Source organism: Crocodylus siamensis, chromosome 1 (assembly GCF_052110815.1).
Source record: "Crocodylus siamensis isolate JL-2025a chromosome 1, ASM5211081v1, whole genome shotgun sequence".
Classification (NCBI taxonomy): domain Eukaryota; kingdom Metazoa; phylum Chordata; order Crocodylia; family Crocodylidae; genus Crocodylus; species Crocodylus siamensis.
In genome coordinates, this window is record NC_143395.1 from 195,009,621 (window position 1) to 195,029,526 (window position 19,906).

The 19,906-nt window shown below is 37.4% G+C and overlaps 1 protein-coding gene across 3 annotated transcripts in view; it reads left to right on the forward strand.

The window, feature by feature from the left end:
- GPCPD1 (glycerophosphocholine phosphodiesterase 1) overlaps positions 1 to 19,457 on the forward strand; it is a 71,486-nt gene extending 52,029 nt beyond the window's left edge. For 2 of the 3 annotated variants that reach the window (XM_090051802.1, XM_090051793.1), the window contains 7 exons: positions 852 to 891; positions 2,826 to 2,887; positions 6,443 to 6,508; positions 7,293 to 7,429; positions 8,405 to 8,540; positions 9,697 to 9,857; positions 17,729 to 19,457. In XM_090051802.1, the coding sequence (XP_089907928.1) occupies positions 852 to 891; positions 2,826 to 2,887; positions 6,443 to 6,508; positions 7,293 to 7,429; positions 8,405 to 8,540; positions 9,697 to 9,857; positions 17,729 to 17,918 (792 nt within the window). In that variant the 3' untranslated portion in view covers positions 17,919 to 19,457. Of the gene's footprint in view, positions 1 to 851; positions 892 to 2,825; positions 2,888 to 6,442; positions 6,509 to 7,292; positions 7,430 to 8,404; positions 8,541 to 9,696; positions 9,858 to 12,730; positions 12,834 to 17,728 lie in introns of all 3 variants that reach the window. The other variant, XM_090051811.1, reaches the window with a different exon arrangement.
- The last annotated feature ends 449 nt before the right edge of the window (positions 19,458 to 19,906 follow it).

Sequence of the window (19,906 nt, forward strand, 5' to 3'; positions counted from 1 at the left end):
CCGCACCCTGCCATGGCAGCGTGGTTGCTCTCAGGTGGCTCCTGCCTGAAGCTGGTCCAGCCTGGTTGCAGCCCAGCACCCTGCTGTGAGCACAGAAGTCTGTGAGGGCACATGTCCCCCTGCCTCTCCCAGTGCGTCACTTATGCCTACACCTTCCCTTCCCCACCTGCCTACCGTTTTCCATACACCTATCCCTTTCCTCACATGGGAGCTGGGTGGGGAATGCAGGTCAAGAATGAGGGGTACCAGCAGGGCTGGGGAGCTGCGGGTCAGGAGTACCACAAAGCAGCGGTTGAGGGGCTGGGGGCGCCGCCGCCACAGATGGACCTGCATCCTGGTGAGCAAAAGGGGCCTGGGGAGCTCTGATTTTTTTCCATGATAAAAAAACAAAATCAAATGCCAGTATATATAGGTATTTAAAATTTATTTTATTATAATGATTGATGTACTTCCAAATGAGAAATTGGGATTTTTAAACAGAGAAAATAAGGATCCATGTTTGTTGCTCTGGTGTATGAAAGTAGAGAGGTTCAAACATTGGTATTTTCCTTTGAGATCTTCACTTTAAATTTCATCCTTTCCACTTCTAGTTTTCTGGTTGGATTTTTAATAAAAGCTTTTTCTAATAATTTTTGTTCCTTCTGCATTATAGCTTAAGTTTGGCCAGGTTGGAACAAAAATTGTTTGTTACTTTGTCTCTTACTTCCATTCAAGAGCATTTATGTTTAAATGGCTTTTAAACTTAAAGGAAATTGATAATGAAGAATTTATATTTTCCCTTATGAAAGTAGTAAAATTTCTGCAAACAAAAGCATTCTTATTAATTTAAATATTTTTTTTATGCTCTTTAGCTAGCTCACGTGAATGCCTTGAAATTAAAGGATCAAAATGGTATGTACTAATTCAAAATAATCTTGAGGTTTGTTATCTTATGTTCTGTTATGGTATTATTTTATTCTGATTTTCTTGGACACTGAGTTGAGATTTTAGCAATTGAGAGCTCTAGTAATCAAATTTATACCATAAATGTTTTCAGAGATTTTTATTTAGGAAAGCACAAATGGCTATATATAAAAGATATTATATAATACTATGCTGCAACATTTTAAAGGCAAAATTGCTACTGTACTAATAATCGCCACTAGGGTCTTTCTCCAGAAGTTCCCCAACCTTATCCATGTCTTAGCTTCCTAGGTGAGAAGGAGAAAAGCTGAGTCTTTCCATGATCTCTTCAGGACATTGTAAACTTGAGCTGTTGCTAAATATATAATGTTATCTGCTACAACAGAATGTTCAACATGATTAAAAATCAGATGTTCCACAAAATCATCATGGGCACAAGTGGAATAGATCCACATCTCTCTTCTATCAAAAACCATGTCAGGTGTTTTGGATCCAGTCTGAAAGAGATGAGATGCTTCTGCAATCCACAGGAACAAAACGTGGCTGTGGCACCCATTATTAGGCAGACCATGCATAGTTACTGCTTCCATGTTAAAAGATTCGGCTGTCTCATGTACTATAGTATAGTATAGTCTTCAGAGGTCTCTAGATTTTCCCCCAGACAACCCATGCTGGTTAATTGTTACATTTGGTAGTGACGTCTGATGACAATAAAACATACTTTGGGCCTGAAGCTGGAAGGAAAGATTAAAAGCCCTTTTGGCCGGTGTTCCAGTAGATACCATCAAAACACTAGCATAGTCTACTGTCATTGTGTGCATTTCTTCTGACTATAATGGCTGGTCCACAGAGTACACGTGCTTCTTTTCTTCCTAATCATTGCTTAAACTGACAAGAAGATATCTGTGCTGTAGGGTTCAAATATTGTTGTGACTTGTTTGGGAGTTAAAAAATACACATGCCACATCCCATAAACCACATCCCATTTACTTTTTCCATGCATAAGAAGTTAGTACAAATTCTTGTAAGTAAATGGTTGGAAAGATTTAGAAGTGACTTTAGATACTGTATTAAATATGTTTCTTTTGGTTAATGAGGTCTGTTCCTTTTAACAACTTGTGGCAAACAGATTAATGCTGAGAGCTCACACTTTATCTGCAGGCTCTGAAAAGGCTAGGACTTTTTTTAAAGCTTCCTTTTGAAGAGTATAATGTTGGCATTTATGCGGAGGACTAGATATCCTGGGTATTGCTAATGAATTATAGAGTCGGCTCTAATTCGAAGTGCAAATCATGCCCAATGCAGCAGGAATTGAAGCCATTTCCATCTAATGGAAGTTTAATGTAGAACCTAGGACATCATATTTGCCTCTGTAGTTTGCCTTCATGTGTATGCTCTTCAGGATAGGGGTGGTCTTTATTCATGCTGTATGTCTGTGTGATACCCTAATAAATATTTTGGGTACTTAGTAGACATACAAAAAACTAGAACTCTTGGTTCCAAAATGATACCTTTTATTAGACCTACTGGGAAATTGCAAGAAAATTGTCCTTTTCTGCAAGCTTTCAGGATCAAAGTCCCTTCGTCAGGCTGTGGGAAAAGTATAGATGGTACAAGATGGTAAGAAGTCCCCACTGGTAGAAAATAAACTTAGTACCAAGTACTTAGGTACTTAGTTGAATATGTTGAAAGATTTCCTGCAGCAGAAGTCAGAATCATCTTTCCTTGATTTTTAAATGGAGAGAATTTGGAGTTCTGTTAGGTAATCCATGTATTAGTGCTGGGGAGGAAGAGTTAAACAATTGGAGGGTAATTTGGCTTTAACCTTTATAAAGGCTCATGAATTTGAAGCAAGTCTTCTAGTTTCGCTTTTGGTAATGCTTCTATTTACCATTGATGTAGTCTTTCGTATTTCATTTTAGCATCTTTTAAAGAAGAGGAAAATTATTTTTCTGAGAACCAGCCATTTCCTTCTCTCCAGACTGTAAGTAATCAATTAGAACAGAGCCAGGCAGCATTTGAAATGTGAAAATATAAATTTTTCCCTTGGGCTCTTGTATGCATAGAGCCTAGAAAATGAATATTCAAAAATGTGGGTCTGAGTAACAGCCAAAAGTGCAAAATGAAGCTTATTCGTAGCTGCCACCATGCACATCAATTTAGAGGCTATTCTTTAAAAAAACAAACAAATATCCAGGTTTTGAACGCTGAAATACTGTAACTGCATGGAATTAAAGAAAGAAACTAAAAATGAATAATAGATGCCTTATATGCTCACCACAACTGGTAGCAATTAAGAGCTGCAGGTGCATAATATCCCTGAAAATCAGGTCCTTTGGGGATTTAGGCACCCAAATAAATGCCACAAGTAGAGGAATATGTAGTTACTTCTGACAATTGTAGTCTTGCAGTTTGCTGTTACCTTTTTATAACTGTAGTAATGTGGTTACCATGCAAAGGGCCCTATCTGTCATACCTACCAAGTCTATAGTAAATTATTTGTAATTAATTTATATCCTGGGAAAACAGCCTGCTTGTCAAAATGCCTAAGACTGTTTTAATATCCTGCAACTAGGTACCAATGTAGTTACCATGTGCAGGGTCCTGTTTCTTGCACAACTCTAAAAATACTATTACTTCTTTTACAGTTGTGATATAGTAATATTTTATTAGTAAAGCTTTTGTATCTATTAGATTTGTATTAATGCACTGCTTAGCTTCTGCTACTCAGCACAAGCCGGAAACAGAGTAATGTGTACAATTCTAATATTATGCTAATGACCTATTGCCAGCGCATTTTATATTGCCTTTTTTCAGAAACTACTACACAGTCTGATAAATACTTCCATTTATCTTGTGTTACCTTACCTTACCAAATTTTCTTAACTACGTTGCTTTGCACTGGTTGTTTTTTTTCTAATGCCTGAATCATTAGTTTGCATGTCTATTTACTATATGCTATATTTACTTGAACATAAGACTTGGATATAAGACTTGAATAAAAAGGTTTTTTCCCCAATAAGCACGGAGAGAGGGAAGCTCCTTGTCTTACATTCACGTGCAAGGAAACCTCATTAAATGCTTTGTCTGTTGTTAAACTGTTGCCAAAGCTGCGTGTACTCAGTAATGAAAATTAATTATGATTTAGGTGCAGCCAAGTCTGCGCGTGACTAAAACACATGGTCCATATAGGGCAAACATAATGATGGGAGCCTTCTACAATGACAGATTAGTGCAGCCCATTTGAATAAGGTATATGATGGTGCTCATTGTGCTCAGTCTCCCTCAGCACCGGCTATTTTTTCAAGTCATGGCAAGCCACTACATTGCAGACATTTTGACTTCCTCTTTACTCCCACAGCTGAGCTGTGCCTGCCTTTCCCATTTCTAAGAATCCTGTTGTTCCACCAGCCTTAAATGTCTGACAGACGTCACCAAATGGGGCCCCAAGCAGTTCACCCAGAATCTCTCTGTCATCCCCTTTCTCAGTCTGTCACAAATGGTTAGTGTGGCCCTGCCCTCCATGATGTGGTGCTGGACCAAGTTGCCCTGTGCCTCATCTGTGTACACACTTTTGGAGGGTCACAAGACTCTTGACAATGAGTAGGGAACTAATTAGCACATGGATCCTTTGTCGGGGTATCTGGAATACACACACATACTGACCAGCTGAGCTATTGGGTCACCGTGACTTGAAATGCTGTTGGCTCTGTTGTGGCCCAGCCCAATTAACTATATGGTAAATAACAAATCCTCTGGGTTTGGACTAGCAGTTGTACTGTATAGTTTGTGCAGCTGTTTCTCTAAGCGAAGTACAAGAGCCAGATCTGCAAACTGTAAGCAGGTGCAGACTCTAAAACAGCCTGTTTCGCAAAATATTTTTCAGGGCATGTGCTACAACACTGGGCAGTGTGCATGCTGCCCAACATGTGCCTGTAGGCCTTGAAATTGCCATGGTTCTCCCATGAAACCTGTCTCCTTTGTGGCAGACAAGGATTCTACCACTACACCAGAACGTATGTATTTTTGCAAAAAAAAAAAAAAAAATGCAGCAAATAAAATGGTTTGTGCTATATATAAGAAAGTAAAAAGTATGGTTATAGAGTACCATAGTTTGTGCTAAAGCTTGCAGCAGTTTGTAAAAAAGGTAAAATGCATCAATTCTGGATGAACTAAGTCTGTGGGTACCCTATATGCAGATTAGTACAGGCATATTTATTTCAAAGTCAGCGTTTTTAAATTTGCCCCTTACTTTCATGTGTTCGGGGAGACCAGGGTCTGACAGTAAAGGGATGGGGGGAATTTTGGGAGGGCAAGGAAGCCCCCAAATTTATTCTGCCTGCTCTAGCTGTGCAAGGGGGACAAATTCAAGGCAAACCTCCAAACTTAGATTCTGTACCTGGAAAATTACAACAAATTTACAAATTGTCCATATATAGAATTTAACTGGGAGGCTGTCTTATATTCAAGTAAACATGGTAACAACAGCGGCTCCTAGTTGCAACGAGGGTGTAGTGTTAATTTACTAACATGTTAGCATTTCAAATTTATTCTCGTTGCAAGTTGGCAAATGTAGATATCAGTTACGGATAGACAAAATACCTGGTTGTCCAGCCAAGCCATTGCATAGCTAAAGCCAATGGATAAACTGCATCAGTTGTCTGACAAACTGACTTATTTAGATTGAATATTTGAAAGCCATTTTGATTTTAGGAATTTTCATCCCCATTCCCTGTTCCCCTCCTCCGTCTACCATCAGTGGGGTGTTCACCTACTTTCTTTTGCAGCTGTCATCTTTTGACATGTAAAAGATTCAGCTAACAGTGTTTCATTAATTACAAGTTCTTTATAATAATGTATAGCCGCTTACTGATTTTACTGATATAAAGCATTAGAACAAGTTAATACTTCCCTTGAATACTTGATAACACTTTCTTGTATTCTGAGGCTTGAGAATTTAGTGCTTTGCTGCACAAAGAATTCACATACAGGATATATACTGAAAAACACTTTGCTGTAGGCTGTTGGTCTCCCAAACTGACATACTTTTCTTCTATACAAAAGATAAATATGAACATATGGGAACTTCTCAGATGAGCTGTCAAAAAAAGGAAGGTTATTCGTCTCAGGGAATTTTTTGTCCTTTAACAAAAAGAAATACTTTAAAAGAATCAATATTTTTCTTATTTGAACATATTATTTTTCATCAAAAATGATTGTATCAAAGTCTTCTTGATAAATAGCTAACTAGAAAATGCAGGTGTTGTTTCAATATTTGTAAAAAAGTAGATCTTGGCATACTTCGTTGAAGTTAGTTGCACATCATGCCATTTCTCATTCTGAAGGGTGCAACTCGTTTATCCAAAGTGAGCTAAGAGAATAGTAGAGGAGAAAAGGAATGGATATCTCTCATCTTAAAAAATTGACTATTTCCTTTATCATTGTGTGAAATTTCAGTATTTTTGACCAGCATTTATCCTTAACAATGGTGCTTTATGGACAACTTGTGAGTTAATAATGCCAGTGTCATCTTACCTAGGTTCTCGAATCACTTCCTCAAGATGTTGGGTTTAACATAGAAATAAAATGGATCTGTCAACAAAGAGTGAGTAATCATGCATGTTCCTTATTTTTATACATTGTGTTATTTTGCAGACTATTTATAAATATCATGATATAGCAGTTTGCCTACACCAGACCTAAAATTTACTGTACTACCTTTTTTTATTGTTTTTATTTAATTGAAAGTTAATGTTACACAATACTGTGTACCTTTATTTTTTAACAGTTGAAGACAGTTTTAACTTGCACATTTTGTCCTTTTGACATCAGAAAAAGAAAGTAAGTACCTATCAATCCTGTAAATGTGCATGCATGTGTGTGCGTGCACATACATGTACACACATTATCTTCTTTAAACAGGTATGTAAGTCTAGGATAGGGCCCCAGTGCAGATTCAACCTTTTAAAACATTAATCTTACTAGAAGGCAGTAGCCTTCCCAGTCAAAAATTGATACTATATCTGTATACTTATAAATAGCTGTGCAAAATATCTGAAGGTTTTATTAGTAATCTTTTGTATGTTTTCACTATATTTGATGATTTTAACATTTTTGTCTTTTCCTTTAACATAATTAGCTTTTAAATAAATCTTTATTCTACAAATAGTTTTTCATTTTGGTTAGGTTGTGGGAAAATAGTTGCAAACAGCCCTTCTCTTCTGTAAGTAGGGATGGATAGGCAAATAGTAACTTTTCTTTTATTTAGTTTTACAAGCTGAATTTTTCTCTTTTTGTATAACTTAGATATTGAGAACTCTCTCTAGGTAGCTGAAAAATTTCAGTAATTACCGATTTAAACAGCTAAATCTTGTCCTTTATTTTCATAGGATGGGAAATGGGATGGTGGCCTGTCAACCTATTTTGACATGAACCTCTTCTTGGACATCATTCTGAAAACCACTCTAGTAAATGCTGGAAGGAGGAGAATTGTATTTTCTTCTTTTGATGCAGACATTTGCACAATGTAAGATAAATAAGAGTCATTTTTAAATTTTATTTTTAACTTAATTATAAATATAGGCATATGAAAATGTTCTGGAGAATCTAAGTAAAATGTAAATTCTGTGACTCAGTTGAATTTGAATGACAACACGTTTGGAAAGTTAAGTCTCTAAACTAGGAACTAGACCTCTCAGTCTTGTCCCCAAATAACAAAAAAACAGTGAGTGAAAGATGTAGCACATTATGAATTCAGGTGCCTCATTAATTGCTTCAACAAATACCTGTTTTCTCAAAAGAGCAGGAAAATATGCAGACGTTATGCTGGGCTGTCATTTCTTCTTTTTCAATTCTTTTACTGTATGTCCAGTGTGCAAATGGTTTCTTCCATTCAGTTGGCGGTTAATGTATTGACTAAACAGATACTACCTTATAAGCTAGATGTGAGAGTTGGCAGTGGATAAATTATTCCTTTACTCTGTCGAACAGTCAGAACAAGGCAATGGAGATGCTAAAAGGGATTCGGTATTCAGTGATGGTGCAGAAAAGATAGAGCACTACACAGCATGCTTATCTTGGGTTTGCATCAGTTTGGAATGCATTTCCTTCCGGGTATTGTATAAGAAAAATAATGACTAAGTAATAATATTCTACAGTTTCAACACAGTTCTAGGTATTTTCAGTACAAACAAATACAAGGAAAGTACAGTTATCTGGCAATAGCCAATACTTGTCACATTAAGGACTGTCTTAGAACTAGGGATTAAGTCTGCATCTGGCAGTGTTTAATTTGTATGCAGTAAATTACTGTAGTCTGGGAAGACACAAAACAATTGAAATTCTTAAAAGGTGGAAATTTATCACTGGTGAGCATGTATCAGTTGACTTGTTTGTGTTGTGTGTTGGTTTCTATTTTGTGTGCTAGAAACACTGTTGAAAGGATTCCTTTTCCTTAGGAATATGTTAAATAGCGTTCTATATTTTAAAACTCTTTCTACAGGGTTCGGCATAAGCAAAATAAGTATCCGGTGTTGTTTCTGACCCAAGGAAAATCAGACATTTATCCAGACCTTATGGATCTCAGGAGTCGTACAACTTCTATTGCAATGAGTTTTGCACAATTTGAAAATTTGCTGGTAAGTTGTTACATTTCTTTATTCATTAGTGAAATGGAACTAGTTTACTACTATATTCTATAATTGCTGATATTGATAACTGGGTACAGAAACTGAATTCTAAAATGAGGTGATCAGCAAATTATTAGTACAGGAAAGTGTTGCGAGTCTGCAGCACCCTGCCAAGCTACACTGCACCCGTGCCATGCAGGAGCTGCTGCATGGGTGCCAAGTCTGAGGGTGGGGGGAAATCCCCATTGCCCCACACTGTGGGGGGGGACTCTGCCACCAGCCCCCAGAGGCCCCCGATCACTGCTGCCACAGCCAGTGTGCGTGGGGTGGGGCTTTTCTTTCTTTTTTTTTTTTTTTTCCCTCAAGTGCAGGGACTAGGCTGGCTGGGGCCAGGCAGGGCAGCTGTGGGGGCTTCTTTTGTGGCTCCTCCATCTGTGCTTGCCTCTGTCCCAGCAGCGGGAGCCACAGGGGCTATGCCCTGCTGCTACTTGCCAGCTGACACAGAGGGCATGGGATGTGGGCATGTCGGCACGGGGAGCGAGGGCTATGCCCTGCTGCCACTTGCCCCGTTCCACCTGGAGCAAGCCATGCACGCATCCTGTCCTGGCTGGACAAGCAGCAGCAGGACAGAGCTCCCACTGCTGTGCCTGCATTCTGTGCCCCCCTGCCCTGGCTGGGAGCTTGTTTCAGCCCCAATCCCCCCAACCCCAACAGACTTACCAGCTGGAGGCAGCTATCTCAGCTGCCTGTTTAGTTTATGGCCAAATCTCCAAATTGGCTGAAGCTTTTCCGAAGTTTGTCCGAATCTATTTGGATGCTTCAAATCAATTTGGAGCTTTTACTTGCTCCCTTGATTCGATTTAGATTCAGAGATTCGGTCCCCGAATTGGGCCGAATCTCCTCCAAATGAAATAGCTACCACAGCTTCACACAGCCCTAGTTCAAAGTACTAAAAATGCATTTCAGCCATATTGATTATTAAATAGCTGCTAAAGAAGCAAGTCTTTTATTCTGCATTTAAAACAGTGCGTTTTATATTTTTTCTTTAATTTTCTTAAATTATGAAACCAGTTCTTCAAACAAGAGAAGCAAAAATAGCTAACCTTTTGAGAGTGTTTAATGTAGACTTTATTTTATAGTTCCTTAATAACATTTTATATTTCAGGGAATTAATGCACACACTGAAGACTTGCTGAGAAACCCATCATTTATTCAAGAGGCCAAATCTAAAGGTTTAGTTATTTTCTGTTGGGGTGATGATACAAATGACCCAGAGAACAGAAAGAAGTTGAGAGAATATGGTGTTCATGGGCTAATATATGACAGGTATTTTCTTTAAAGTATTTTTATGATGACATTATTTTAAAATAAGCAGATGCAATTGTTTATTCTGTTCTTATTCTTGCTGGATTTCATGTTGGGTTTTTTGACTTGATAGAATGGATGTTGAATATCCTGCTGCATGTTGTGTGTCTGTAAACCCCATTTGAAGAAAAGACGGTTCAAGCTGCTTTCATTATCTGCATATACATGGTGTGAGGAAGCTTTATAGTTGATAAGGGCTGGGATTTAAAGAAATTTTAATATCTTTCAGCAGTGGCTTTTCCCACAAAAATGGGAGAAGTTTAGAGTACTCTGTATGATCTGCAAGAAAGACATAATGTGTTGCACAGTTTTTCGCTTTGGTCAACGTCACCTCTAGCCCAGTTACATTCTTGAGCTGTGCAACCCTGGTGTAAAAAGGTGGAAACCCTACCCACACCAGATCAGCCATCTGTCATATCGCGGTCTTATCTACATGGCTTTTCTTCCAACATATGGCATATGCTAGTCTGTAAATATAAAATCCCCTGGAAAATTGAGTGTTGGGGTACTTATTAACATTTTCACAAGTTTAGGGGGTACTTGCTACTTAAAAGGTTGAGAAACACTGGCATACAGTATCAAAGGCCTTGCTGAAGTCTAGGTAGATGACGTCAACCTCATGTCCTGTGTTCAGCTGGTTAGTTACCTGGTCGTAAAAAGATTTGTTAGGCATGACATTCCCTCAACAAAGCCATGTTGGTTGTTTCTCAGTACCCCACCTGTTATGGGCTAGTGGTTGATAGCTTCCTTGACATTTTTTTAAAGATTTTTCCTAGGATCGAAGTCAGGATCAAAATAATGAATAACAGCTAAGCAAACATTTTGTATTTCTCTCTGTATTTTTTTTTCCCTACCCTACATCTCTGTACTCATTCTAAGATTCTTACCATGAGTTAAGTTAGTAGTGTTTAGCGCTCTCTTCATATACTTTGTTAGTACAATAGATACTTATTCAGAAATGTCTGTGCACAGAGCTTTATATTTGCTACCAGACTTCTCATTTGGGTTCTATCAATACCTGGCAGTTCACTTCTACTTCTGTTTCCTTTTGGCCTTACTGGCTTAGCCAGAACAAAAGGTTAAAAAACAAACAAACAAACCCCTTTGGTTTTTTCTTTGCCTTGGGACATCTAGACCCCTCCTCCAAATTTCTTCCTAGCACCTAGAGAGGATAAAAACCACGAGCAGACATGCAGACGTTTACTGTTTTTAAAAGATAAGATAACACTTAAGCAAGAGAGATCTTGTGCAATAGCAGTTTATTATTATGCTGAGTACTACTGTGGCTGGCTCCTTAGAAATCAGAATAAACCAAGAACAAAACTTAAAGACGTGCTAAGCAATAAATGCATTTTTGCATAGTACGGTAAACCTGGGCTTTCTGAGATTTCCCATGGGACAGATTCCAGGAAGGTTGAAACTGCAGATATGGTTTTAATGGCCTGTGTTATGTAGGGAAAGAGGCAGACAGAATGAATACAGAATCAGGATGGGCTTTTCTGGCCTCATCTATTTTGAACAGAGCAAAACAATGATTATAGCTGGACATCTAAGTTGCCACCTTAAAAAGGCCTGATAGTTTCTAAATACATTTAAGTCATCTTAAGCAGGGTATCTAAAATTAATAGGCACATATGTAAATGCTACCATGACTATCTTAATGTAGATTTTGGCAGCAGGTGTTTTCCATTTGAGCTTAACTGCTAGGTGTGGGAGGCACCTCAAAGATATGGAAAGGCAATCTTCGTCAGATTAAATTGCACCCAGAAGTGAACTGCATGTACTTACACTCGCCTGCCGTAGTCCAGACAAGGTTACTACATTCTGCATTACTTGGAGTTTCTAGGTGGACCAAATGACAGTAGTTGAGACTGAAAATGGAAAAAGGTGAAAGATGTGCGTGCCCCTTTGCAGCATCTGCAAGTGAAGATTGTCCCCTGGCTCAAATATGCACTATGTGCTACTGTGTTTTTACCTGGCGTGAACTTTGTAACTGATTAAGATGATCTGGATTTGTTTTCTTCTTGTCTGGACAGTGATAGAAAAAGAAATTGTGATACCTGTTTAGTACTAAGGAATCCAGTTGTTTCAATAATGAATATTAGATTAGCAAAGTACAGAGAACAGCCAGTACAGCCCAAGTAAGTCTGTCTGGCTCTAGAGGTGGCTTATAAATTGGGGAGGAATGATAGGATGGCAATGAATGGAGATGCCATAACTGAATGCCTGGAAGATGCTTGAGCTTGTGATGTGTCTGGAAACCTTGATATGCATTTCTAAGGTTTACAGCATGGCTTTGTGAACTTCCCAACTGAGGTCTTGTATATTTTGGAGCTGAAAAAAAGGAAAGACTTCATACTGTTCACAAGATACTCATGTGCAAGAGTCTGTTGAATTCTACAGCTTGGTGGGAATTATACAGTAATTTTAATTGATATTAAAAGAATGATTTGATAAACTGTTGCATAGTTAAGCTCTGAAGTTGGTTGGTGTTCAGTGTAAATACATAAAATTGTTTTCTACAGTAATCCAAAGCTTATCTGTTCCAAAAAAATCTTTCTTTTAGCACCTACTATGGTAAATTAGTGTTCAGACTTATTGGATTCTATAGAAACACTTCAAATTAGCATGCCCTGACCTGGAAGTTTTGTCTGTTTTTATTCTGAATGACTGTTCTGAGTGAGGGATCAAGACTTGTGACCTTTCATGACTTTTGCTCTTGGACTGCACATTTAGTTCCTGCTGGAGATGTAATTATTACTGTTTCAGAGACTGAGAACTGTCTAAATAGGCATGCTATAAGCTATTTTTCCAAACTTTAATCACCCATGTAGAGCTGTGCATAATCAATCTTGCCACTTACGAAGATGGCAGAAAAACTGTGTATCCTGAATGCCAAAAAAGTTGCTGTTCTCAAGTGTCTGGCAAAAGTAAAAGGTAGGGGGGATTGGTTTTCTATTTTGCATGTAGAGAAAACAAAATGCTAAACTTGGGAAGCCTACGGCTATAAATAATACTGGAGAAAGCACTCCATTGGGGAAGAGAAACAGTCCTTTTTTTTCCTCTTTCTCTCTCCCTTTTTTTCCATCGAGAACTTTTCCTGACTGGGTCCTAGTTTATGCTTTTGCAGTACCTAAATTCTTATGATAGCAGGGTTTCTAACAGTCTGCTTGGAAAAACAACTCTTTATATGCTAAGAAGGATGCTAAATGTTTAGACAGAGACTTGAATTGGCAATGATGAAGATTACAGGCAAAATTCAGTTTTCTTTACCTGGATTCTGAACCATCACAACACTTTCTTAAGCCTGAGTGCCTTGTTTTGGTGGGATTCCTTGCATGCTTAAATTTCAACATCTACTTAAATATTTTATTGGATTGAGAGTCTAGTGTCTTGGCACCAGTTTTATTTTCAGGATATGTCAGTGGTTTGTAATGAAGGTCTCTGCACTGGTAAAATGATTAAAATTTAATAATAATTTTTTGTTCTTGAAAAATTTGCCAGAAACTTTAAGAAGATTCTTAGCTGATGAATCAAAACTGATATTTTCAGTTTTTACAGCAGCTTGGTGGTGATTATCTTAAAATATCTTTATGGATAGAATGCTAATACCAAACTTTAGATTATTAGCTGCCTTTTTATTTTATCATACCGTATGCAAATTGAATTTACATTCACTGGTATTTGTATCTGTCCCAAAATGATGGAGCCAGTCATTTTCAGATGGCATGTTTTTGCAGATCATTTCATGAGAACCTTTTGCGTGCTACCTTCACAACAGTGGCTCTACTTGAGACACTGCTGGGAAAATGCCAGGTTTCAGTTTTTACTCATTTTTTGACTAAAGAAAAATAATAGAGTGATTCTTGTGTTTCAGAGAACTCAGAAAGGCAACAACAGGTCAGAAAGTTTTTAACACTATGGATCCCTGTTTGAAATCCCTGCAAATCCTATTTGCACGCTTAAGAGTGCTAACATTGTGTGTCACCCCACAGCACCTTTGAAGGAATTACAAGGCACTCCAGGGTGCTGCAGCACCCTGGTTGAGAATCACTGCTTTATACTAAAAGCTGCAGTCCCAAGTGGCTTGATGTTGCATTCTGCAGATCTCCAGGAGGAGCTTTGCATAACACTGACGTTTCATGGCCCTTAGAGTATTGCTGTCTTTACAGAATTTGGCATAATTGGCCACTCAAACATGAAAAAGCACTTTAGAGATCATGACTTCAAACTGAACTGTTTAAATCTGTACCATTTTTATTTGTTCATTAACTTTTTACCATTATTAAAAATATTTTAATCAGATGGATAAATTCATAACCTTAGCTAGTATTAGTAGCTTTGGGATTTATTTCTTAGTGGCATGGTAAAAATGCTAGGTAAGGCTTGTATTGCTTTCATGTCTCATGATTAGCAGAGTTATTCCAGGTTACCATGAGCTGCAAACTGAAAGGAAAGTAGAAAGCTATGGAAAGTCTGTGTTTTTAGCATCATTAGCCTTCAGTACCATGGAGAGGTAATTGCAGAGATAATCCATTTTAGAGACTGGATTTTGCTTGACACTTGAAATCCAAAAGGTATGTAACATTAAATGATGGAGGCTCAAATATGTAAATATTATGCATAGTCTATGACACTGGACAACCCTGTAAAGACATCAGCCTGTCCATTTTTATATGAGTTGAAGAATTTTAGAATAAGAAAATGCAGGGTTGGAAAGACTTCTCACTTCCCATTAGGGATTGCTTGTAAAATCGGTTAAAGAGGTTGACTGTGGTTTGTCAGAATCAGCAACAAGGGGTTTTTTTTTTCCCCATTGTACATTTTTCTTGTATTCTGCAATAGATTCATTACCATTAAAAGAGATGTGGGAAACAGTAAGATTTGAGAGGGGAGAGGCTTGCAGATGGCTTCTTGGAGCACATGCTTAACCCAGCCTACCAATGGGCTGATTACTCAAGTACAAAATAAAAGACCTAAATTATAGCTGATTAGGGAAAGGTTAAATAGATAAGGTGGCCATAATTTCTAATAGTCTTCTAAAAGAGATACAGAGAAGTGAGACACTGACATCACATCATGAGAGATTCGGGGCTTGTTGGCACAAAGAATTGTTTACTTTTTTTTTCTCTGATTGTGCTCTTCTCAAGCAAAGTCCATTGCTTCTATTTCCATCTGCCAAAATATATTTGGAGGAATATTCCCTAGTACCCTATGAAGACTTCATTACCACAGGCTTGGCTTAACTCACAGGTCAGGGAGTTGTGCCCAGGCTGTAGAGATTGTGGCCTTAAAAGTGTCATTTGTACAAATGAATTTACAGCTCGGTCAGTAGCAGTTCCTGCACAGGTGATGTGAATGCATCTGAGCTCCAACAAAAAAATTCATGTAGCACTTGTGTCTCTATATACTAGGATGCTTGTATAGTTTGGCGGTATAACTACAGGGGGCAGAACAAATTGTTATTATTGGTGAAGCGATTATCTACCTGAAGTGCAGAGAGAGATTTGCTTAAGATTTGGATCTGTTACTGACAGAGCGGTGGGGTAGGTTCATGTGTTGCTGTTAGGACACTAAACTATGAGGATATTTTTGTATATTTCCTAGTTCCATGCCATACTTTGAACAGTCAAATCACTGAATTTCTTTCTCTGTCTTGGAAGCCGCACTTACACATTTTAGAGCTATAGATTGAAGGTCAAGCCTCCCCCTCTCTCCCCCTTCCCCCCTGGATCTGGGCCTGGCAGTGGTGAGGCCAGTGGCAGAAACAGCACCTGCAGCAGCTGCCTAAGCAGCTATAGGATGAATGGGGTTGTGTTGGCACATCCCTTGGGCATTCCCATGCTGCTGACAGCCATGGCCAGGGTGGGCTACAAGTGAAGGGAGGTGGGATGGAGGGAAGGGTTTCTGGAAGAAGCCTCTAATACAGACCAGTGCAATAAGATTGTGAAGTTTTAAGGCTGTCTTGAAGAGTTGAAAGAACATGGGATGGATTTTATTAAGGAAAATGAGATTTAGCTGTGCTATATCAACTTGGGTAAGGAACTGGTGTGTGCTGTGATTGCTTTGGTACAAAACTACATTTTGATTTCTGCCTCACCAAACTTTTACAAACAAACAATTATGAGTCGTTCTGCATTTAAAGCTACCTGTCTTTAGCCTGCTTTGCCTTGTTTTAATTGCAGTGTTCTGGTTTTACAGCAATTTATTTGGTTAACTTGCCAAGAAGTCATTCCTTCCCTCTCTATTTGTGTAGGAATAAAAATCAGAATAACCATGCAATTAAACATGACTGAAACTTACTTTATAGAGTAAGTTGTTAACAATAATATTTTCCTGGACTTCCAAGACAATGGTGTATAATTCATAGTATACTTAAAACATGATTATATGTAGGAATTGTTGTAATGAAATAGGCAAGTGTTCATTTGCCCAGTACAGAGAATACAAAGAGAACTTACCATTACTCTTCTAGAACAAGTGTAAAAAATAGCAGCTCCATTTGTGAATGCCCTCTACTAGTGGCTCCTTACTATTTTTTCTGACGCTATTACCCATATTGCTTCCTCCCAAATACTGTCATTTTTAGAAGTAGAAATGATAGCAATAGCGAGGGTTTTTTTTTTTTCAAAGGAAATTGTAGTGTAAGCAAGGCCTGTTGTTAAGATTAGTTACTTTTTAAATTGCTGTTAACGTCCATCAGAACTGACATTAAAATTTCCTATGTTGATTGCAACTCAAACTTTGTCAATTTCCATAATGCATGAGAACCAGAAAATGCAACAGGTTATATCTACCTTTTGCCAGTTTTAGCAAAGTGAAAAATGTAAACAAATATACTTTTACAATGTTTTTAACATTTAAATTTAAAATTGACCTAACATACTGGTAATTTTCAGAAAAATATTTACTGTCATTAAAGTTGGCACTCCAAGGTGACATAATCTATGAAATTGACTCACCTCGACTGCTACACTGCTGGTAGTGTGTTAGGTTGAGAACTGAATGAATGTAGGATGTGGTGGCAATATGTTACAGGGGTCATTTAAAGAAACATAGATATGCTTGAAAAAACTTGAAAAAGTACTTGGAAAAAGCTTTCACAGCTTCCTTTGGCAAACCCACATACAAACTGTGCACAGTTAAAGAATAAAGTTGGTTCAGTTTTAAACAGTTTTTTTGCCTTCAGCTACTCCCGTGCATGCGTGTTGCAGATTGGTTAAAGTGCATGAGACATGTTAATTCCACTTTAATACTCTATGAATAATTAATTTAATAAACGTTATTAAAAGAAAAACAGTTTTCCAACTTTTTAATTCTTAGACTAATAGTGTGGAATTATTATTTTTTAAAAAGGGACTTTAAAATACTTAAACTTGTCTTTTCAAAAATATAAGCAAAAGTTGCATTGAACACTATGTAAAATAGCACCTTGGGGCTCTGAAATTTCCTGGCATTTTGGTTTGAAGGCTAAACTGTGTCCTTACTTCACTGCTTTGTGCCTAGGTATTGTGAAAAAAAAATTAAACGGTCTCTAAAGTGTCATCTCCAGAAGAGTAAGTGAAGTGACATATCGGTGGTCAAAGGCTAATTTGCTTGCTTTTTAGCTTATTCTGAAAGTATTAACCATTCTGATGGACTACCATTTTATGTTGCAGGATGTGGATTAGCGATGCAAGTTCAAGCGTTAGGTACAGATATACTAATTTGTAGACCTCGTAGCTACCTAACTTCACTGTAGCAAAAACAAAAAAAACAATAGAAATTAACCAGTTTAAGTAGTATCTATTTGTGTAAAATACCACTTCTGAATTTTTTTCTTGTTTATTCAGGATATATGACTGGATGCCTGAACAACCAAATATATTCCAAGTAGAGCAGTTGGAACGTCTGAAGAAAGAGTTATCAGAACTGAAAAGCTGTGTATGTCCCTCTCTCAGCCACTTTAGTTCTTCAGCAATGTGTAAATGTCGTCATGGCCGCATGGAAGTGAATGGTATAGATAATTTACAGAAATCTTAAGGACTTAAAGGTTGAATCCAGCCAGAAACTTGCTTTGTGTATTTAATTTTTACCTCTGGAGCAAAGCTATCAATGCCTTTGTATTTTTGAGTCCAAATAAGCAATAACTAAATGTGTTCCTTTATCCATGACAGTACTTGTTAAAATATCAAATCCTGTTTTAAAAAAAAATTGGCCAGTTATAATTATTGTTCAGGTTTACATATACAGTTTTAAAACTTTCACAATCAAGTTTAAAATCGTATACTAGAAATCAAGTACTGTGACAGTGTTCAAACAGGTTTTATAAAATAAGCAATCTAAGTTGTAGTAGTTTAAAAAAATGGTATCATAGAGAAGTTATGATCTAATATTGGAACTGCCAGAAAAAAATTGACTCCAATACTAATCTGACAGCAGGAGATTAGGAGAATGATTGTAATGTATACATAATTATACCTGGTTTGAATAAATTGGTACCTCATATGCATGCATTTGCACTGATAGATCCAACTGTACAAAACCTTTGTGCCATCATAAAATATGTATATATTTTTTTAAGTAAACTGCAATGCACATGAATTCATTTTTCTCCCATTAGTACCTTTAGACTGCTGCCTTTTTTCTTCTCTGCCAGCTGAATGAATTGTATAAAGTATGAGTGTAGCAGTGAAGGACAAACCACAAGTACAGGTTTTTATTAATTGCACTCAGACCTACTAAACTTAAAAATGCTGCAAATAATGTAACATTAACTAACGTGCAGCAGCTCTTTTATCGGCCAAGAACCTTATTATTTTACAGTAACCTTAAAGGAGAAAATACATATAATGCACAAACTCTACAAAATGCATGCTTCAGCTTTTAAGCATGAAATTATAGGTGTTTGCAATGGTCCTTGCATCCTTGTGGTGCTAGTTGAGTGTGGGGGTGACAAGGACTAACTAAACTATTTAATCTTTGTTGCCTAAAACCAGAAGCCTATATTTGCAGATGTCCAAATAAGGGTTTTTACCATCTACAGTTTGTCTTAATATGTATACAGACCACTCGCTTTTGTATTCCACAACAGCTAATTTTGCAAATCACAAATGTTCAGATAATCTGCATCCTGTATTGACTGATATCTGTTCTTTGTAATTTATTCTGTAATGATAGTTTAGAATTCCTGTTAGGTATGTATGCATGTACTTAAACTTGTACCTCTTAAAATTGCAGGTCATGCCAACACAACAGCTGTAACTTTTTACTGAAGTGTTAATGTATAATAAGAATGAAAAATATTTATTTTTTCTCTTGTAAATTGATTATGAGAACTATAACTTGTATTATATTCTTTGTATACAGTCATTGCAGCATAGATTTGATTGTATGAAACAGTACAGGAATTACAGATATGTGCTCGGGCCTGCACCACTGAATGATGTTGAGTTTAAGGCAACTGGCTTCTTGCATCTTGTTACTTAAAGTTCTGTCCTCCACAAGTGGCACAGTAGTCATTAGGTACTTGGGAATTGTCTTTATTTAAAAAAAAAAAATAAAATACATTTTAAACCTGAATTTGGAAAAAGCTGCAATTTTTCGTATTGCAAACCACTCTAAATTCTTTGTTTCAAGCCAATTTAATGTAAATCATAGCTGCGCCTTTCGCTTGAGTTGTTTTACAGGTCCAGATTCATAACATGGCTGACTTGGGACCGTGATATTATGAATGTCAAATTTTATTTGTTTTTTTCCATGTCTGTGAGGGATAACTAAAAGATTCCAAGTGCTTTAGTTGATCTACAAACCATGCCAGGAGTTATGTATGCAGAACTCTGCACCAAATTAGATCATGGTAAGTAGCTCAGTATGTTCTTCTTTATTGACAATAATGAGACTCTCTCCTACCGATAGCATCAAATGGGCATATTGGGCCTGATTTAATTCCTCTCTTCCCCAGTAGTGAAAATCAAGGTTTATCAGTTTTCTGAATTTCCTGTTGCAAGCTAGTGTTAGGAAGGGCAGGA